This window comes from Phycodurus eques, chromosome 4, assembly GCF_024500275.1.
Source record: "Phycodurus eques isolate BA_2022a chromosome 4, UOR_Pequ_1.1, whole genome shotgun sequence".
Taxonomy (NCBI): domain Eukaryota; kingdom Metazoa; phylum Chordata; class Actinopteri; order Syngnathiformes; family Syngnathidae; genus Phycodurus; species Phycodurus eques.
This window is the reverse complement of record NC_084528.1, coordinates 16636399-16657279: the sequence shown is the minus strand read 5'-3', so window position 1 is coordinate 16657279 and position 20881 is coordinate 16636399. Positions and strand designations below refer to the sequence as shown.

Here is a 20881-nt window from a genome sequence, read left to right as displayed (position 1 = left end):
TGCCTGGGACTTGTTCTTTAAACAAAGAGTCAGATTTTTACAAGAATACATTTTATCATATCACGAAAACAAAAGACAGGACAAAGGACAGATAATTATCTGAAAAGGAAAAACGAGAAATGTTTTTTTTACGATTCCAGAAGTCACATTACAATTTTTACAAAGGTAAAGATAGACAATTTTACAAAAGGTTTTAAATCTCAAGAAGTAACTATTGAATAAACAATTTCGAGATTAAAAATGAACAGTCACAGACAAAAAAGAAAAAAACGAATCTAATAGAAGTTTTACAAAAGAATTTACTTTTTTTTTTTTTTTTTTTTTTACAAATTACCAATTAAAAAAAACAAATAAAATTGCAACTTGCTGAAAAATGTTGATTTTTAGAAAAATATTTACATTACACATTTCCAAGAAACAAATTGCAAGGCAGTTAGTCATAAATTGCAAGAAAAAAAATCACATTTCATTAAAAGGTGACAATTTAACAAAGATTGTGATGATGCAATTTTGCAAGAAAAAAGTTATTTGGTAACAAAATAAATATAACAAAAAAAGTAGTTTTACAATTCAGTCACAATTTTATGAAAACATTTTACAAGACAATTTTAGAAAAGTCGCACTTTTCAGAAAACTGAATTGAACAAAAACTTAATTGAACAAAATGAGCACACATTTTTTTTTTTTTTTTTTTTAACTAAAGACAATTTTACCACTTAAATGTAGCAATTTTACAAGGAAGAAAAATGTAAGAATGAGACAATTTAAGAACAAAAATACTTGAACAATTTCTGAGAAAAAGACCATTTTTTAGCTTAAATGCACCCCACAAACTGAGGTGACGTAGTGACACTCTAATTTGATGTTTAACCAAGGAAAAATGTCTGCAGAAATGTTCCAAATGTATGCCTGTGTGAGTGTGTCAACTTTACAAGTGCCATTGTGAGATTTTGAGAATTGTTTGTCTTGATTTGACTCCCAGCAGCATGAAATGTGATTTGAATCATAAGCAGTTGATTTGCCAAAACTAAAGTATAAACAGTCAGTCTGATATGCTTGACCTCTGAGTAAAGAGGTTATTGTGTGAATGCTGGATTTGCTCCGTTCCTACTTCGACGTGTCCAGCTCAATCAAACCAACCTGGAAACAAATCCCCTTCCCAAAATTTCACGAAATTTCAAAATAAAAGCCCGAAATTCTGAATTTTGCCGTAACTTTCTTATTTCTCAACAGATTTGCTCCGTTCCTAGTTCTACGTGTTCAGCTCCTTCCCCAAATTTCACGAAATTTCAAAATAAAAGCCCGAAATTCTAAATTTTGCCGTAACTTTCTTATTTCTCAACAGATTTGCTCCGTTCCTAGTTCTACGTGTTCAGCTCCTTCCCCAAATTTCACGAAATTTCAAAATAAAAGCCCGAAATTCTAAATTTTGCCGTAACTTCCTTATTTCTCAACGGATTTGCACCGTTCCTACTTTTACGTGTTCAGCCCCTTCCCCAAATTTCACGAAATTTCAGAAATTTTGTGACTTTACAAACAACTATAGCAACAATATAAACAACTATACCAACAACTATACGTATGTATATTTAATGCATGCAATCTACATATACAAACTCAAACAATAAGTGATCAGTCACTGCATATCACACATACCACCAACTACGGCGACAGCAACCCATACAATTACTGTACATAAGCAACCATAAGACAATTATACAAACAACTTTCTGTCATTTGTGCTAAGCATCCATTCAGACAGCCTACAGCTTTACTGCGCCACAGTATGTTATTTATTAGCCAGTAGTCCTCAAATTATTTGCAGTTCCAACAAAATCCAATAATTATAATAAACATTCAAGCCAAAAATCTCATCATATATAATATGATGAGAACGTATTACGTTCAGCGTGGCCCCGGGAGGTCTTTCTCGAAAGCGAAACGGCTCCGACAGGTAAAAACATGTCACAACAAGAGCATCTGTCATCATCCGCATCCCAACAATGCGAGGTGTGTAAAAAGCACAGCCACGAGAGCAGACTTGTTCCAAGACAGGCAGACATCCGTCTGGGCTGCTTGCCAGGCTTAGAAAGCGACACCCGGGGCCTTTTTCACGTTATTGTTGTCAAAACAACGCTTCATGTCAGTGCTTGTTGACATCTGATAGGCTCACTCGCTGACAGTAACTGGCCACAACATTAGGTACACCTGCTGTTCTATATCATAATGTGCAGTGTGGAGTGACACTTTTCATATAGCTAAACAAGGTAACCAACTCTATAACCAAATAAGATAAACCCATATAATCATAATCTAAAACCCTAAAATGAACCTGAAACTTTAACTTGAAAAATCTCCCCCCCCCCCCCCTCCCACCCTGAATTAGGATTTCATAAAGTTTCAAATTGGCTAACTTGAAACCCTAACTCTAAACAATAATTTGAAACTCATTTCAAATCCAAACTTGAAACTTTAATCTTGAAACCCTAATCTTCTAAACTCCTAAAGATGTCACCGTACTTCTTCATACTCCTTTTTGAATATGTATGATTTAACTTGATTTTCATTTGATTTTAATCTTGTCTATTTTGTTGTTCTGTTTTGTTTATATCATTCTCACATGTTTGAAATAAATAATTCAATTCAAACCAATACATACTGTACATGAGCCCTATAATGTTTTTATGTGGCCCATATATTCATGTCAAATCTTAAGCAAAAATTACTTGATTATGTACTGGATATACATTACTTATCATTCAAGATTTTGAACAAAATTGTGTTTATAATCCGCGCATGCATAATAATAATAATAATAATAATAATAATAATAATAATAATAATAGGCGGCACGTCAGCCTCACAGTTCTGAGGTTCCGGGTTCAATCCCCGACCCCGCCTGTGTGAAGTTTGCATGTTCTCCCCGTGCCTGCGTGGGTTTTCTCCGGGCACTCGGGTTTCCTCCCACATCCCAAAAACATGCATGAATTGGAGACTCTAAATTGCCCGTAGGCATGACTGTGAGTGCGAATGGTTGTTTGTTCCTATGTGCCCTGCGATTGGCTGGCAACCAGTTCAGGGTGTACCCCGCCTCCTGCCCGGTGACAGCTGGGATAGGCTCCAGCACGCCCGCGACCCTTGTGAGGAGAAGCGGCTCAGAAAATGGATGGATGGAATATATTTATTATTGTGGTTGCAGTTCCTATGTAAACAAACAAGTAAGCAACACGACAAACCAACTAAATAACCCGCAAACGGCAAACCCAAAACCTACCATTACCCTCATTTCAAACACCAACTTGAAACCTTAACCCAAACATGAAATTGTATACTGAAACCCTAACCTTAATTTGAAACTTTAACGCCAAAATTTAAACCTGAACTTGAACCCCTAAATTCAAACGCCAACTTGGAACCTGAATACAAACTTGAAATCCTAATGTAAAACCTCTTTTTTTTTCTAAATGATTATAAATCAAGTAATGTTTCAAATTGGCTGGCTTTAAACCCTAACTTGAAACCCCAATTTGAAACCCTATCCACAACCTCAAACTGTAATATTACTTTAAAACCGTAATCTGAAAATCTAAACCTAATTTGAAACTCTTACCCAAACCTTAATTTTACCCCCTAATTTGAAACCCCAACTTGCAACCTGATTTGGAACTTTTTTTTGTTCTAAATTAAGTAGAATCCAGTTAGTTGCAAACCCTTTAACAGTACTGAAACCCGAATTGAAACCACAATTTGAAATCCTTATTTCAAACCCTAACCCTAACTTCGAACACTTTTCAGAAATTTTAATACAGGTTTAAAGTTAGGGTATCAAGTTAGGGACTGAAGTTAGGGTTCTAAATGAGGGTCAGGGTTTGAAGTTAGAGTTTAGAATTAGGATTCCAAAGAATGGTTTGAAAGGGTTTCAAAATAGAGTTTGATGTCAGTGTTCTGAGTTAGGGATTGAAGTTAGGTTTCTAAAAGGGGATTTTAAATTAGAATTTCAAATAAAGCATCGGCCATCAATTGCTGACAGAACATTTGGTGCCGCACGCCGATGTTTTTGAATTGCAGCTCGATGGCTTGCCGCGACACGTCGGACAACAACACCGATGTTGTGCCTGTGGCCGGAACAGCAGACCAAGCTGTTGTGTCATCGGAACATGTTGAGACGAGGACAGGAACGTGAAGTCAACATAAGACTTCGAGGCCTGCTGGGAACGACACACCCACACAACTCGCTGACAAGAGGAAATAATAGATGTATAAAAATGACTAAGAACGTCTTAAAATGGGTCTGGTTTGATTTGCACATGCATTTCAACATCATAGTTTTCCCATGATATCAACAGTATCACAATATAGCAACTGTGCATAACAGACACATTGTTATGTGGATGACTGAAGAAGTAAAATGTTAAAGCTTTGTCTCAACTTTCAATTTTTTTCTACAATTAATAATGATTTGTTCACTGTACCAACAGTATCACAATACAGCACCTGTAGATAACTGATGCATGACGATATTTGCATACTGTGTCGGTTTTATAGTTTTGCTATTATCTCTAACTTTCCATTTTTTTCCCAGACAATTAATGATGTTTTGTCCATGACATACATTTAGATATGTGTATAAGTAACAAATACTTGGGTACTCTCAATAATATGTCTGTTTTTCCAGAGTTTCCATTTTTTCTACAATGATTGATGTTTTGCCTACGATATCAAGAATATCATGAAAAAGCAACTGTGGAAAACCGATGCATGTCAACATTTGTATCACTGAAGAAGATGACTGAAAAAAAAAACTAACTTGTAAACAATGTCTGATTATATAGACTTATCTCAGTTTCCATTTTTTTCTACAATTCATTTTTTTCCCATGATATCACGATACAGTAAATGTAGATAATTCATTTTCATATTAATGTTAATGTCTCTGAGTTTCCATTTTTTTCTACAATTAATTATGTTTCCCCCCCATGATATCAACAGTATTATGAAGGATGAATGATAGACTTCGATATTTGTATAACTGGCAAAGTAACAAATATTTTTCTACAATTGTCCATAATATCAACAGTATCATGATAGAGCAACTGTGTATATCCAATACATGTCAATATATTTTTTTGTATCACTGAAGAAGTCAAGAAAATACAGTGTCCGTTTATTCGTCTTAAATATATTTCTTCTGTTGAAGAAATATATTTCTTCTGTTTATTTTGCTTTAAAAAAACATCAGCAGCAGCAACAGACTTAAAAACAATAAATATTTGTTGAGCAATTGAACTAAGAAATAAATACAAATTGGATTGGAGCGACAGTACAATTGGGAAGACATTTCAAAGAGAATCTTGCGCTCGGGTTTCATTTAGTTGACCAAGGACTTGTACTGGGCCCTGAGCTGTTGCTGGAGGTCCGTTGTAAAATGGTCCAACCTCTCCTTCAGGTCTTCTGCATAGGGCGCCACCAGGCGTTGCACCTCTCTGCTCCTGAAGCTCAGCTCATCCTGGAACCTGTAGGTCATGGGGCCGATGTTGCGTTGGAAGGCCATCAGGTGCTCGTCAACGTGTCTCTTTAAGTCTGCCGTGTAGGGGCCCAGCTTGCTCTCCAGATCCATGATGCTGAGCTGCAGGCCGGCCATCAGCTCCTGGCTGCTCTGCACGATAGTGGCTTTCAGGGCGTCTGAATCTACGTTGTCAGCGTAAGCGTTCAGCTCCCGCTTCAGCTGCTCCACCCTCTCCTGGATCTGGGACTTCAAGGTGTTGGAGTACTGCTCAAGCTTTTTGCCGACTGAGCTCAGGTCCTGGCTCACCACGTTCATCAAGACGTCGGCCTCGGCGCTGATCTTGGCCATCAGGCCGTGGGCGGCCGAGGGGAGTTTTTCCTTCAGGGTGCTGGCGTACCTGCTGGCCACATCGGCGGTCTCGGCCAAGTGAGCGCTGCAAAGGCGAACCAGAAGATCAGATCACAGACTTGATTCGACATCACCATAGCAATGGTGCCAAAATCAATACATGTCAAAAAGCACCTTAGTGTTGGCAATCAAAGAGTTTATTTAGTGTCACAATATTTAGCCCACAATATCTACGGTATCACAATACAGTAACGAGGCCAAAAATCGATACATTTCAATATGCACCACAAGGTTGATAATCAAGGAATTTAGTTCGTGTCACAATATATTTAGCCTATATCAATGGTATCGTAATACAGCAGCTATGCCTTTCACTGAAGTCACTCATAAAAAGCTGTTTTTCATATTCAACAATGTGAACCATGATAAATATACAAAAATACAACTTATTGCTGATATAAGTAACAACTTAAAAATGGAATCACTGTCTGTTTTTTTTTGGTATATACGTTTGGCTTTATTGGTTGGTTTTCCTACCATTATTGATATTTTGCCCAGGAAATTAACAGCATTATGATACAGCGCAAGATAAAGACGACACACAACAATTTCTGTCAAACCAAAGACAGCCACAAAGGATACAACAAATGTCTTATGGAAGTATAATTCCACACTTGTATGTACTACCTCGAAGTAGTGCCACCTGGAGGATTTGTGACGTTCTGTCCCATCCATCCATCCATCCATCCATCCATCTTCTTTACCGCTTACCCTCACTAGGGTCGCGGGAGTGCTGGAGCCTATCCCAGCTATCTTCGGGCGGGAGGCGGTGTACAGCCTGAACCGGTCGCCCGCCAATCGCAGGGCACATAGAAACAAACAACCATTCGCACTCACATTCACATCTACGGACAATTTAGAGTCTTCAGTTAACCTACCACGTATGTTTTTGGGATGTGGGAGGAAACCGGAGTGCTCTGAGAAAATCCATGCAGGCACGGGGAGAACATGCAAACACCACACAGGCGGGGCCGGGATTTGAACCCCGGTCCCCAGAACTGTGAGGCAGATGTGCTAACTAGTCGTCCACCGTGCCAACACGTTTTGTCCCACTAAAAAATATATTTTTGACTGCCTGTATAATTGAAAAATCTCAGTGCGATCATTGTATGAAGTGAATATTTTGGAGCAACTTACTTGACTTCTGCTCCAAACTGCGACTTCATCACTATCTCCAGGGTGTCGTCGGCAGTCTTGCTGGCCTTGGCGATGTAGTCCCAGAAGGCGTCGGTCAGTGCCTCCATCGGAGGCTTGGGGGCGTCGGCGTGGAAGAGGTTGGCATTGCAGCCTGTTGGGGGAAAACGGATTAGAGATTACAATGAAAGATATTTTCAGAATTTATTGGCCAAGTATGTTAAAACACACAAGGAATTGTGGTGTACTTCAATGTTGGAGTTTGCAGCTTACCAGAAATCACAGCCAACGCGAGCAAAACAAAGATCCTCATGACTGCTGGAAAAACAAACATGATTTTGGTTGAAGTTCATCAACATGCGAGCACATTTACAATGATCTTCTACAAGAAGGCCTGCAAAATTCTTACCTACTCTTGTGTAGTTGTGTGTCTCTTTGTCAAGTGTGACTGGCTGCTGATTGTGCTGCCTATATATACTGATGAAGCATGACAGTTGTACTCGAGGAGGCAAAGTCCAGGAGTCTCTGCCATGTTGTCACAAACCTGTCACATGACTTAGCGGAGAGAGGCTAATAATGCGATGTGAAAATGATTTTAAAGGAAGAAGAAGAAGGCTTTTTTCATGTTTTCACGTTGGAGTAGCCAACCTACACACTGATAACTACTGGGGAAGCACAGTAGTAAGTCTGTTCACACCGCCAATGGCGTCCAGATAACACAAAATAAACGCGGGATGATAGTCCTGCTGGACTTTGTAACAGGGTCACGCCAGGTGTGCCTTACTTACTTGTTTTTATTATTTGATTTAATCGTTAGGATAAGAAAAAAGGAGGTGGAAACAATCCTCGAAACAATCATTTAACTTTTACGCCATGCTCCAGCCATGCAAAAAAAAACAAAAAAAAAAACATGCCCACTAAATTTAGTCAAACTTGTGTGAGATGGGTGTAATTTTTTGTAACTCACCAGGTGGCGCCACTGCTGACTGCTTTTTAACGGGGGTGGGGTCAGGTTACAAATGCAGCGAACCCCCGCTATATCGCGGTTCATTGTTCGAATGACCGCTGGATTTTTACAGTATACAGTTTTGCTGCTTTAATATTCGTTATTCCCACAGGGAAAAGAATATATGCCTGCGGGTATTGCTGTATGCTCTGCTTGTATGTGTTGCTGCTCTACGTGAGTTAAAGTAGCAGTTTTTTGAAGGTTCATAATTACCATAACAATATGTTAATTTCCATTCGCCCGTCTATGGCGTTCAACATTATGTTAGAATTAAACTTAGTAGACTTTGTTAGATGAAATTACGTGGTTTGCGTGAACATTTTTGTTTTTAAACATGCAGTACGCTACAATATTCAATTCTCTTATGTTGTATATGTCGGTTTTACAGTAAACTTCAAGTAACAGCTTGAAGCAAGCATGCTTTGCCTTCTATTTGGAGGACTGTGCGAGCAAGAGAGTGGGAATGGGTGGAAAGGAATAGTTTTTAAAAATGTGCCTTAATAAGTTTGTCTGTTTTCATACTGTATGGTTAAACATGTTTGAAGCATGTGGGAGTCGTAAAACTAAAAATAAATATGATTTATTTTTTTTCACCTATCACAGGTGGGTCTTAATGTATCCCCCCGCGATACACACAGTACAACTTCACCTGGATACACACAAATTGCTGAATTTTCGTGCCAGTTGAAGCCCCCTCAAAATGCGACTTATTCATCGGAAAAATAAAATTAACACAAGGGCTTTGCGCAGCTTGGTGTTCAGACCCTCCAGTAAATATGAACTACAATTGAGTAGTTTCATTGAGAGTTGCATTGTTAATTTCAATCATATTGTGCTAATCAGCTTGAAAACAAATGAGTGAGTCAGGGTGCGATGTATCAAGGTTTAAGCTAGATGGCAAACCTTTGGACCAAATAAAACCAGGAAAAAGACTAGGGTGCAACAGTATTTACTGTCTCGGACAACATACTATATACTTTGCTTGGGATCTTACAATTTATTACTAACTAATGATACCAAAATACCAGCACACAAGAAAAACAAACAAAAACGTGTCGAAAAATATCAACATATAATAAATGACAGTGGTGCCACTGATTTTATTTGTTGCTGGGTCAAACTGTTGCCGTCTAAAACCTTCAGAAACTGTACAGTCGATATTCTAAGCATTACAAGTGTAAAAATAAGTGAGCAACGTTCACTGTTAAAAAAATAATAAAACACTCACTCTCACTTGACTGTAATGCAAGGGTGAGAATTTTTTTATATTCTTACTTCTTATACAAATGTAAAAAGAAGCTAACCACCGTAAAGCTAACAAGCGACGACACACGTGACAACTTGAAATTGCACTTATTTAGCACACATAACAATCTTTTTTTTTTGGAACACGTGTGTCAAAACCCCCTCAACAAAAAGCCAGATTAAAATTCTTTGCTATACTGAGGTTTTTGTGCGATACCCAGACGTCTCTTGGCACAACATACCAGTGGCGTCGCTAGGCCTATTTTAGGGGCTTCATCCCCTCTAAAAACTTGTCAAGCCCCCCCCCCCCAAATCTTTGGTAGTATGTGGTTACGGCTAAGGTTTATTGTCATATCCCCCCACCCCGCTAAACCTGATCTCCAGACCCCCTAAACAAATATTGGTCTCCACAAAAGGCCTCCTACAAAAACTACAATAAAATGGGGGGGGGGGGAGACAAACAAACAAACAAAAAACCTCAAATTAAGGTATAGTTTACGTTGATTTCAGTTTTTTTTTTTTTTTTTTAAATCTTGGTTAGATTCGAGTTAAAATATGATTGGATTTTTTTTTAAATCTTGGTTAGATTCAAGGTAAGATATGCTTTTTCTTTGTCTGCCAAGATATTTCTTCCTGTTGTTATTAGAACTTATTAGTGACATTTTATTACTGGGTACGTGCAAGTTTTGCTTAGAATAAAAATTACCATATTTCTATAGGTGTAGTTAGTTAAAACACACTAGTTTCAAGAGATCTTTGCATATTTTGAGCCTCGCTCTGTTTACTTGTTTTTAGGGGTTGACATTCACTTTTTTGCTCACCAGCCACTTGAATAATAGGGGATATGCAAAACCAACTTTTGGTAAAACAGGTCGCAGCACTTGAGAAAACGACATAAAAAAACGATAAAAACGATAACGACAAGTTATCCTCCTTTCTCACCGGTTCCGGATAATTGGGCTGTCTTCACATCTGAGTGTGTTGCTAAACACACTTGCGGCCGACTCAGAGAAGGGATCACAATGTGTCGCTTTTCCTTTACTTCAGTTTTTTTACCCTTCAATACACTTCTCTCTTCTTGCATATGTTTTGACAGTTGTGTGGGTGTGTGTGTGTGGTTTACTCAAAGAGAAAGACAAAAAAGGACCAATATAGGCCAAGTGCACACAACATATGATTGGAAAAAAAAAAACTTTAAAAACACTTTACAAAGCAGGTTTATCAAAATGCTGATAAGCCAGCAACATTTAAGCAGCCAACACAGCACTTCTGGTTGACGTACTTATTTTGAAAGTCAAGATTCGCACTACTTCCAGCACACCACTTGCGGTGTGGACTGACGCTAACTTACTGATCATGGCAAAAGGTTCACTAATTAACGTTGCATCAAAAACGCTAACAAACCACTCCGGCAAAACTACAGCTAACAATATAATATATAATATAACAATGTGTTTACATGCACATGTATTTGAAAGATACTACTTATGGGTCATTGATGCACACTGCTGCACGAACTCACAATACTGCTCACACGTTCTCCCCAGACTTCTGCCTGCGTCACATCCTCTGCTTCTCAAGCCACACGTGCCACTGCGCATGCGCAAATCATGTGAAGTAAACTTCTCAAACACCATTATTCAATTTATAAATGTTTAAGGCACTAAAGATGAACAATTTCCCTTGAACAGTGAATGACTTTGTGGCCTTTTTTACACTACAATTAAATATATATATAAAATTCAACCCGGCAAAGTGGCTAGACAGAGTGGCTGAGTTACCCGCATTTGGCGGGTTGGCGAGTGTTTATGTCAAGCCCTACTTCTTTTAAGAAATCTTGCCAAGTCCGGTTTTCCTCTTCTACTGGCGGATCACTTTGCTTCAATGACGTGATATAGTCCTAATTTCCTTGCTTTATTCTAATTTAAATAGTTTGACTTTGACTTTTTGATAAATCAATCATTATGGAGACGTAAGACCCTGCGGTGACCTCACATAATGTCTTTTGACGTCATTTTACATTTAAGGTGAACACCTTAAGAGGGTGACGATGGCGCAGTTTGCTGACCCTTGGTCAGACTGATTCATGGCGGCTGTCATGGGAACTTTGACCCAGAAGGTATGGGAGGTGAGCTGGCAAAGTGTAAAACCAATGAGACACCGTGGAGAATTATTATTATTATTATTTTTTTTTTTTTGCGGCAATCAAATCAGCTATACATCAGAGTCTACAGATAAAAGTTTATTTCGGGTTGAAAATCATGAGAATGAACATGAAATCTAGTGATACATTCTGAAAAGGGTTAAGTCCTCAGGATGTGGGCTTTTGCTTAGGACATCATTGGAGATAGTGAGTGACAGCAAGGCACATGCGGCCTGGACTTTGGGATCATTATTATCTGCTTCTCTATAAAAGCTGCCGCAGCGCAACGGTTGAGCAGAAGCACTGCAGAGTTTTTTCTGGCAGATACTCTCAACAGGTAAGAAAGACCAGACCTTCTAAGTATCTTCTTTTTGTTTGCTCAATCATTCTATTGGGCTAAAATGTTCATCGCTAACTTAAGTGGTGTATCTTGTCACTCTAGATCCAACAAGTATGAAGGTCCTCGCTGTCCTGGTTCTGGCCGTTTTCACAGGTGAGTACAAAGCCACCCGATCAGAGAAGACAAAGTATTAGTCTCTTTCAGAAAACACTTTCAGAGAAGGAGAATCCAGAGGCATAGCTGAGTTTGAATCCGACTAGATGAAGAATTTGTCTTTCTATTGTCTTAGCTCTGCATTTATTGGCCTTGGACTTTTTCTTCTCTCAACACCATGTATTAAAGATGGTCCATCATTTAAAGTAAATGTTAGAAATTAACCTCGAAAAGCCAAAGAAAAAGCTAAAATGGACATATTTAATACCTTCAACTCAGCTCTGATGTATGCTCAGATCCTGTATATATCCTTTCGGCTTGTCCCGATAGGGGTTGCCACAGCGTGTCATGCTTTTCCACGCAAGCCTATCTCCTCCATCTTCCTGGAACACCAACTGCCTTCATGTCTTCCCTCGCGACATCCACCAACCTTCTCTTTGGTCTTCCTCTTGCTCTCTTGCCTGGTAGCTCCATCCTCATCACCCTAAATATTTGCCAAATTCCAAATTATATTACTTTTATGGGACCAAGGACACAGTTGACCAAACAGATTAATCAATCAAACGCTAGATTCTGTGAAAACCTCAGTGCTACGCTATGAATCCTTTATTGTTGAAAATGGAAGAATTTTGCAGGACTGTGGGAAATTAACCAAACTAACCTTCTTATTTTGTCTCTGTCCATGCACCAGGCTGCAATGCCAACCTCTTCTATGCTGATGCACCCAAGCCCCAGCTGGAGGTACTGACTGATGCCTTCTGGGATTACGTCGCCAAAGCCACTCAGACCGCCGATGACACCATCCAGATGATCAAGAAGTCTCAGTTGGGACAGGACATCAGGTATGCCTCGAAGCCTTTCCGTGATCTTCTATAGCATATGATGTTGTCTCATGGTCCTGTCTTCATGGTCTTCCAGTGCCCGGCTGACCGATGGCACTGACATGGCCAACCAGTACGCCGTCACCCTGCACGAGCAGCTCCCCCCTGTGGCCAAGGACCTGATTGCCAAGGTGAGCGCTGAGGCAGATATCCTGAAGGAGCGCGTGACCCTGGAGCTGAACGCCGTCCGTGAGAAGATGGAGCCCTACACCAACACCATGAGGGCCGAGGTCCAGGAGAGAATTGAGCAACTTCAGTCAGACCTCAACCACCTTCTCACCATGGATTCCGAGACCCTCAAGACCGAACTCGTGAGGAGGAGCGAGGTGATCAAGGCCAACCTGGAGCAGAGTGTGGCTGATCTGCAGGCTCAGCTGGGGCCCCACACCGAAGACCTGAGGGAGAAGGTGGAGGAGCACCTTCAGCTCTTTAAGGACAACGTGTCCCCAATGGCTGAGAAAGTCCAGATTGAGCTGACCCAGAGAGCCCAGCAGGTGAAAGACCTGGCCACCCCTTACGTCGGAGAGTTAAAGGAGACCCTGGACCCCTACACCCAGGACCTCCAGGCTCATCTGATTGCCCTCTACGAGTCCTTTGTCAAAAGCAACTAAGTCTACCACCGCATTAACAACAATAAACTGAGCACACAACTATACAGTTCTCCCACAGGGGCTATGCAAACTCATCAGTATCTACAAATGTTCATTGTTTACAGTGGTACTCAGTGTTGGTCTGTTCCACGCAGTCTTCCATTACAATTAAAATAAAGCTCTTCCCAAAAAAACAAAACAAAAGAAAAAAGCTAACTTGTGACTTACTACCTTGTCTCACCTTGTGAAAGGTTGTGTTTGGATAATCAATTGCTGATATGCAAATAGGATTACGCAAAAATTTCACAAACAATCCATTACCCACTCCCATCCATTTCTTGGTTCCAATCTGAATAAGGATGGCGATGGTGTGAAGGGTACAATCTACCACAGAATCCACATGGATTCCGAGACGGACCCCCTCCCCCCAACGAACAAACGGAAACAGAAACATACTACTATTTCCAGTTGACGATCTTTAAATCCACTTTTGATAACAGTTGCTCATGAGTTCAGATGTTATTTACAAAGTCAATGGAAGTCGAACATTTTTGTTAGTTTGTGTGTGTTTTTAAACAGTTATCATTAAAAAAAAATAAGAATGTCATAGAAAACTGATTAATAAGTATCTGGATTGCTAATCAGAAACACTCGCCAAAGACAATTTGCACAAAGTTAAGGTTTCATACCGTCTAGAAAAACGTACAGTTTTGGGGGTTTCCCTCATGAAAACTTCATTGACACAAGATAGAGGTGTAATCAACGCAAAAAAACAGAGAGCTCTCTATTGGTAAAAAAAAACGAGAAAAAAACAGCCATTTGGAAGCTAAAACAAAATGGGAAAATAATCAGAGCAACTGCTCAATCGTTTTGCTGTAACTCACACAATCACCTGGGGCAGCAGTAGCTCATCTGTAAGGACTTTGGCTTCGGAGGCGGAGGGTTACACGTTTGAGTCCTGCTGTGGACAAAAATGTAAAAATGGCAAATGGTTGTTGGAAAGAGTCTTTTGATGCACAACACTCATTAGCTAAGATCGGAAGGCCAGGCTGGAATTTGCCAAAAAGTACAGAGACGAGCCTTCTGGGTGAATGGACTGATGAGATAAAGTTCTTGCTTCACCAAAATAATGGAAAGGCTAAAGTGCGAGAAAACAAATGATCTACTCATAATTTCAAATGATAGCGGTAGATGAAGATTTTCACTCATGACTGGCACCAACTCAGCACACGGATCAACTGAAGTTAGTGAAATAAAAACAGTTCAGAATTGTTCCTGTTCGTTACAAGCTACAGGGAAACTTTCTTTTTCACATGCGGTTGAAGCCTGGCATGTTCAGGCTTTGTTCATGTCAGAGTTGCGACACCGCGAAGGGACTGGACAGAACATGTTGGGTTACTGGAAGTTCACGAAGACATCCTGTGTGCACTGTTTTTTTGTGCCACCATCCCTGCTGGCTGATTGCACCCACGCTGCGGTACACGGTGGCAAACAACATTCCACTGTTGTGCCTCCAGCTGTTTCTTAACAAGGTTAACCCTTGAACCAGCACGCAGGCTGTTTTCTCTGAGGTCTGTGCTGTCATTTTAATTTTATTAATTTAAACATTTATTTAATGAAACAACTTATCCTATTTCTACCAGTACTATAGATACACCACTCACAAAAAATTAGGGATATTGGGCTTTTGGGTGAAATATCAGGATGAACCTTAAATGCACTATAACCTTTACATGTGAACTTAATTTGTTCTTCTCTGGATCTTTGAATGTCCAACTGTTTCAGTAGTCCCCCCCCCCTCCCCCCCCTCCAACTTGCTGTTCTCTAACAAGGAGATGAATGGCAAAATTCACAACAGGTGTTTGATCCACAAATTAACCAATAAATGTCCTCATTCAATTGGAATTGGTATTTAAGCAGTCCTCTTCGTCATGTTCACATTTTGACATCATGAGACCAGAATGGCACAAGACAATTGATCAACAGTACCATGCCACTGAGAGGCTTAAAGAGGGAAGTGGCCACTGAGCTTAGTTTCACAGTGTGTCATCAGCAGGAGATACAGAGAGACTGGAAGAGTCACAGAAAAGCATAGAAGTGGATCAAACCCTCAAACCATCAAACCCAAAGTGGATCAAACCCTTGTTATAAATTTTGTTGTTGTGGAAAAAGTACTGAAACATTGAACATGTGCATTCAACAGTTTAGGGGGGTTCCAATTAACTTTACCGGTCAAGGTTAAAGTGCATTTTTGGTTCACCCTGAAATTTCACCTGAAAACCCAATATGCCTAACTTTGTGTGAGTGGTATAGATGGACAATATTTATAAGTGTGACAACAAAATTATTAACAGTAACATTAGCACTGCAGAACATGATTCCCGACCTTTATTGAGTTAAGGCACATATTTTATATACTGCACATATTTTATATACTGCATTAGAAAAAAAGTATATATACTGAAATATTGATGATCTTGTCTTGATTTTCTCGCAAATGACCTTAACCTGAAATCTGGGCCTGTTTAGATGAACACAAAGTTTATATACTGACATTTAATATGTCAGTATATAAATCAATAAAATAAAACTACTATATATATATATATATATATATAATATATATATATATATATATATATATATGTAATATGCCTCTCACTCTAGGTCACTAGCATACATAGATAAACATATATGATTCGTAGTAAGTTTAATATGTCAGTATATATATATATATATATATATATATATATTATATATATATATATTATATAATATTATATATATATATTAATATATATATATATATATATATATATATATATATATATATATATATATATATATATATTTAATATATATTTAATATGCCTCTCACTCTAGGTCACTAGCATACATAGATAAACATATATTATTCGTAATAAGTTTCGGACCAATTAAGTGGTTAATTTCTCAGAGCACACCTGGTGATCTCTCCGAACACAGTGGTTGGGAATCACTGATGTAGAACGTAGTTTTATTTTCTTGGTGCACTTATTGTTTTAAGCGAGTGAACTCGCCGGACGTGCTGCCAAAAGCATGAGCAGCACTGTTTACGTAGACGACGTCGCAAGAGCGTGAGGCACACTTTCTCTCCCTTGTTGAATGTGTTCGGCACCGACGAAAAACCAGGATGCATGTACCGTTAGACCATTAGAGATTAAGCGCAAAAAAAATAAAAGATGTTGAAAAAAGAAAACAGATTTACTGTACTTGATCATTTTTGGGCCTATCAGCATTTTGTAACCTGAAAATGCAAAGCAATGACAATAGTCAAAAGACAATGGCTGTTTTTACACTTCTCTAGCCAGTTCATCGCCCCCACTACTGCATTACTTACATGTATTATTCATCTAATATTTTGGTGTCATTTTAAAATATTGTAACGTTTTTTTTTTCTAAAATTGTATATTTTCACTGTTGAAAATGTTTTGGGGATAATATTCTGTATAATTTTTCTTATGCCAATGTAATTCTGTTTATTTTTATATTATTTATTTGTATTATTGTCTGGCATTATTTATCTTATATTTTTATTGAATACTTATTGTATCATTTTAAAATTGTGCCCTTTTCATTGATTTGTTTTATTTAATCTTTTTGTCTAAATGTTTGTATTTTCTAAAATATATTTTGTATTTGTTTTAGGTTTGCTATCTAATAATTGTTGCCTAATATTTTTGTATAATTTTTAAAAATATGTTTGTATTCTATTCAAAATGGCGTATTTTTCATCTAAACAGTTTTGTGTATGATTCAATAATTCTTTTGTTTTTTTTCAAACAATTTAAAAAAACATTTTCATTGCCACTTATCTCCTGCTACGAACAGGAGAATCAGCACCCGGGATCGTTTTGACAATTCTGTCTTTCTGCAATTGTGACAGATGTTTTTGAGTAGATTCGCAAAAGTAGCAACATCCGAGAAAATGTCCAACTGCTAATAACCTTCCTGACTTGTCCAAAATAACAGGTCGACCACGTCATTCGTCGTTAGCTCAGACGACCGTTCACACACTCCCTCCTGACATTGTTGTTTTTCGCTTGGTCAGACCGTTCACTGTACCACCTCATCACTCTCACTTCCTCCTATCTGCATTTGGTCTTACGAAAGATCTTTTCTTTTAATTCCTCTTTGAGATAATACAACAACAAAAAGACCACCATACAACTAATCCATGTTTAGCATTGCCATGTGGCCATGACGATGAGTCAGAAGACAAGTGTTTGGTCAACAATAAATACCAGTACAATACAGACAACCTCTGCACTGCACGTTGGGGTTTAAAAAGCAACAGCAAATCTCAACGTGGTGCGATTATGACCTGAAAGACGTAAATGTGGTTGTTTGGTCACTTGGAAGTAGTTAACCCCCACCAGTAACCTCCTACACCCCCTCACGATAGGCTATCATGTCTTATCACGACTTGGTGCTAATTACTTGAGCAAGCCAACTCAACTAATCTTTGTTCCTGTACAGAATTGTCTCAAAGTCCCAAAGTCCCAAAGGGCAAGGACCATGACAGAAGTACACGCGACAGACAAGAGTCATCTCAGCGGAAGGATACATCCACGGTGGGATTTTCAACTCTTCTTAGAGCCCACACCAACACCACATCATAAAGCTTTTGCGTTAATGATTTGAATCTTTGTTTGTATAGATGAAATATATATATATAAATGCTTGATACGACGAAGAGCATGGATGTTTTTTTTCTTTTCTTTTATGTCTATGTTTTTTGGTTTGCTTGTCTTTTTTGTTTTGTTTTTGTGACAGTGGCCTCTTGGAAAAGTAACTTGAGCCCTCTGCATGTTTCACATATATTGAGGACTGATAATAAATGCGACCGTACCATACCATACAGAAAATGTGATTATGCACAGTTAATTCATGATTTAACAAGAGGGGCAATGACGTTTTCACACAGGGTCAGGTAGCTTGGAATTATTATTTTTTTTCCTTCATAAATTAAACCACCATTTAAAAACTGCGTGTATGTTTACTTGGGTTATCTTTGTGTGATATTTATATTTGTTCGATGATCTTGAATATTTAAGTGGAGAAACTATGCAATAAAGAAAAAGAAGGTGTGAAGGAGGCTGATACTTTTTCACGGCACTGTAGAGCATTCAGTTTAGACCCCAAATTGATATTGCAGGAGGGGGTTGTGTGTGTGTTTCCGGCCCAGACTGGCTAGGTGTTGACGATGGCATTTGCATGCAAAAGCCCACACGAGAGGCTGACTTGACATCCTGCTGCTACTTGGTATTTATATTCACATGAGGCCACTTGGCGATGCTGATCAAATGTTGTGGAGGGTCAAACACCCACTGAGTCGTCAAAATAGGCCCTTTTGTGATCAGGGGGTTGGGGCAAATTAAGATGGAATGTCTGCATGCATAAAACACAATATATTATTTTATAATGTCTATATTTTATTAGCAAAGTTACAAGTCTCATAATAGTGACGACACACATCATGTTGCATATAGACAACAAAAGTAATGGACTGGATACAAATAAGCAAAAGCTAGAGTTTGCAGTGGAAAAATAAAGTATGATCATATGATTGATAGCCAAAGTGCAATGAAATAGAGTACCGTAATCCCTCGTTTATCACGGCAGGTAGGTTCCGGACCACCCCCGCAATCGGTGAAATCTGCCAAGATTTTTGGGGGGATTATTTATACATATTTTAAAGTTGTATGAACCTCCAAAGAGTTATCTATCTTCCTCACACTCCTATTAACCTCTACCATACTCCTACAAAAACTTTCTGTACTCTTAAAGACCTTTTAAATTCTTAAACATACAATAATGCACAGTAGTACTGTGCAGCATGTATGTTTTATTCTATATGTCTTTTAATAAACTTGTGTTTTTTTGGGGTTTTTTTTAACAGTTGTAATGCTTTTTGCTGGGACACATTCATTTGGCCACCAAAAATATGACAGCATACACTCAAAATCCCCCGAGACGGTGAATTATGCGTGATACGAATATGAAAAAAAATCTGCAATGCACTGGATCCTCAATAGGTGAACAGCGATATAGCGATGGAACACTGTAGAGGAAAAAGTGGAACAATTTTATGTAAGTTTTTGCATTCTAAACACATGCTATTACATATGCATAAAGTATATACTGTACATATATACATATCACAAAGTAAAACTCATATACAGATTAATTAAATCATGGAAAATACTTTCAGGAGGCCAATTCATAGCTATTTTTTTTTTTTACATTAAAAATCATAATTGTTTCTTATGGCGTATTTAAATTTCTTAAAAAGGTGAATTTTAGTTTTTCGATAGCTGTAAGCTATAATCATCAAAATTATAAAAGATAAAATCATGAAATATTTCTCTCTGCAGTCTGTCTATAATATATGCATTTTACTTTTTGAATTCAAACTGAAATACATTAAGTCTTCTGCAATATTCTAATTTATTGAGGTGCGGTTTTATTAATTACTGAATTTTTAAATCATTATTGCTATTATGAAGTTGATAACAACGAATTAAACTGTTATAAATGAGGTCCAGCATTGTATAAAATAAATGATAAAGGTCATTTTTATTTTGGGATGATAAATGATGTCATCTCATCCACAGGTATAAAATGTTGTGGCATGAACATAACAAAATAAAATAAAGTTTTGGGTGTTTCGTTTTACGGTAGTTTGCAAAAGGGACACGTTTATGTCCCCCTTAACCCCACAGTAATGCTCACTTTGTTCTTGATTTATTTGGGTTAGCTTGTCAATTACATGTAACCAATCTCCATATCTTGCTAATGTTGCTGGGCATCATCAAAAGAGGCATAAAATAAAATTAAGTAGTAAGTTGAAGTAATTCAATTCAATGACGTTCACAGGAGTAAAAAAAAAATAAAAATAAAAAAATCAATAATCATTGTAATCTTTTTCTTTCATAAAATTTGACAAGGTTGTCACTGATGCTGCTGGCCTTCCTCATGAGAGAGGTATATAATATGTATAATTGAATTGAATTACTATTACTAAAAATTCCAATTTTCTTAAGAAAATTTCTTTCTAGCGAAAACAAAAGTTTACAAATATGAAAGAATGAATTAAAAAGCACCCACCCACCAATATGTAAATGACGAAAGACGCAATGGTTTGTGTTTCTTTATCTAACAATTGTTTTTTTAAACAAAGGTTAAATATTCATTTGTAATTGGGTGACATTTTAATATAGTTCCACTTACGAATTGACAGCCAGACATAAACGTCCGAAATAATACAATAAAAAAGGTAAAAGAGTTTTTCTTGAAACCTTTAACCTTCTTCCCCCCCCCCACATGCTGACCGCCTCGTTATGCAAACAATGGCGTGGAAGAAGAACGCCCGCGGCGTCGTGGGAGGGGAGGGGGCGGGGGGGGGGGGGCGTTCTCAGCAGCAGCCTTTAAAA

The 20881-nt window shown here is 38.2% G+C and overlaps 2 protein-coding genes across 14 annotated transcripts; one reads left to right on the top strand and one right to left on the bottom strand.

Moving 5' to 3' along the window:
* Positions 1-5167: 5167 nt before the first annotated feature.
* LOC133401356 (apolipoprotein A-IV-like) lies at positions 5168-14781 on the bottom strand. Of its 13 annotated transcripts, none has more exons than XM_061674268.1 (4): positions 12204-14781; positions 7322-7366; positions 7052-7202; positions 5168-5939 (listed from the first exon to the last, which is right to left on the bottom strand). In XM_061674268.1, exons 2-4 carry the CDS (start codon positions 7359-7361, stop codon positions 5369-5371), a joined length of 762 nt encoding a protein of 253 aa, XP_061530252.1. In that variant the 5' UTR covers positions 7362-7366; positions 12204-14781; the 3' UTR covers positions 5168-5368. The 13 variants fall into 13 exon arrangements, with proteins under 13 accessions (XP_061530252.1, XP_061530248.1, XP_061530249.1 ...); XM_061674264.1 differs by having other exon boundaries at positions 7322-12419; positions 12597-14781; XM_061674265.1 differs by having other exon boundaries at positions 7322-13211; positions 14291-14781.
* On the top strand, positions 11652-13622 carry apoa4b.2 (apolipoprotein A-IV b, tandem duplicate 2). Its single transcript, XM_061674277.1, has 4 exons — positions 11652-11779; positions 11885-11935; positions 12627-12777; positions 12854-13622. Exons 2-4 carry the CDS (start codon positions 11896-11898, stop codon positions 13425-13427), a joined length of 765 nt encoding a protein of 254 aa, XP_061530261.1. The 5' UTR covers positions 11652-11779; positions 11885-11895; the 3' UTR covers positions 13428-13622.
* Positions 14782-20881: the final 6100 nt, after the last annotated feature.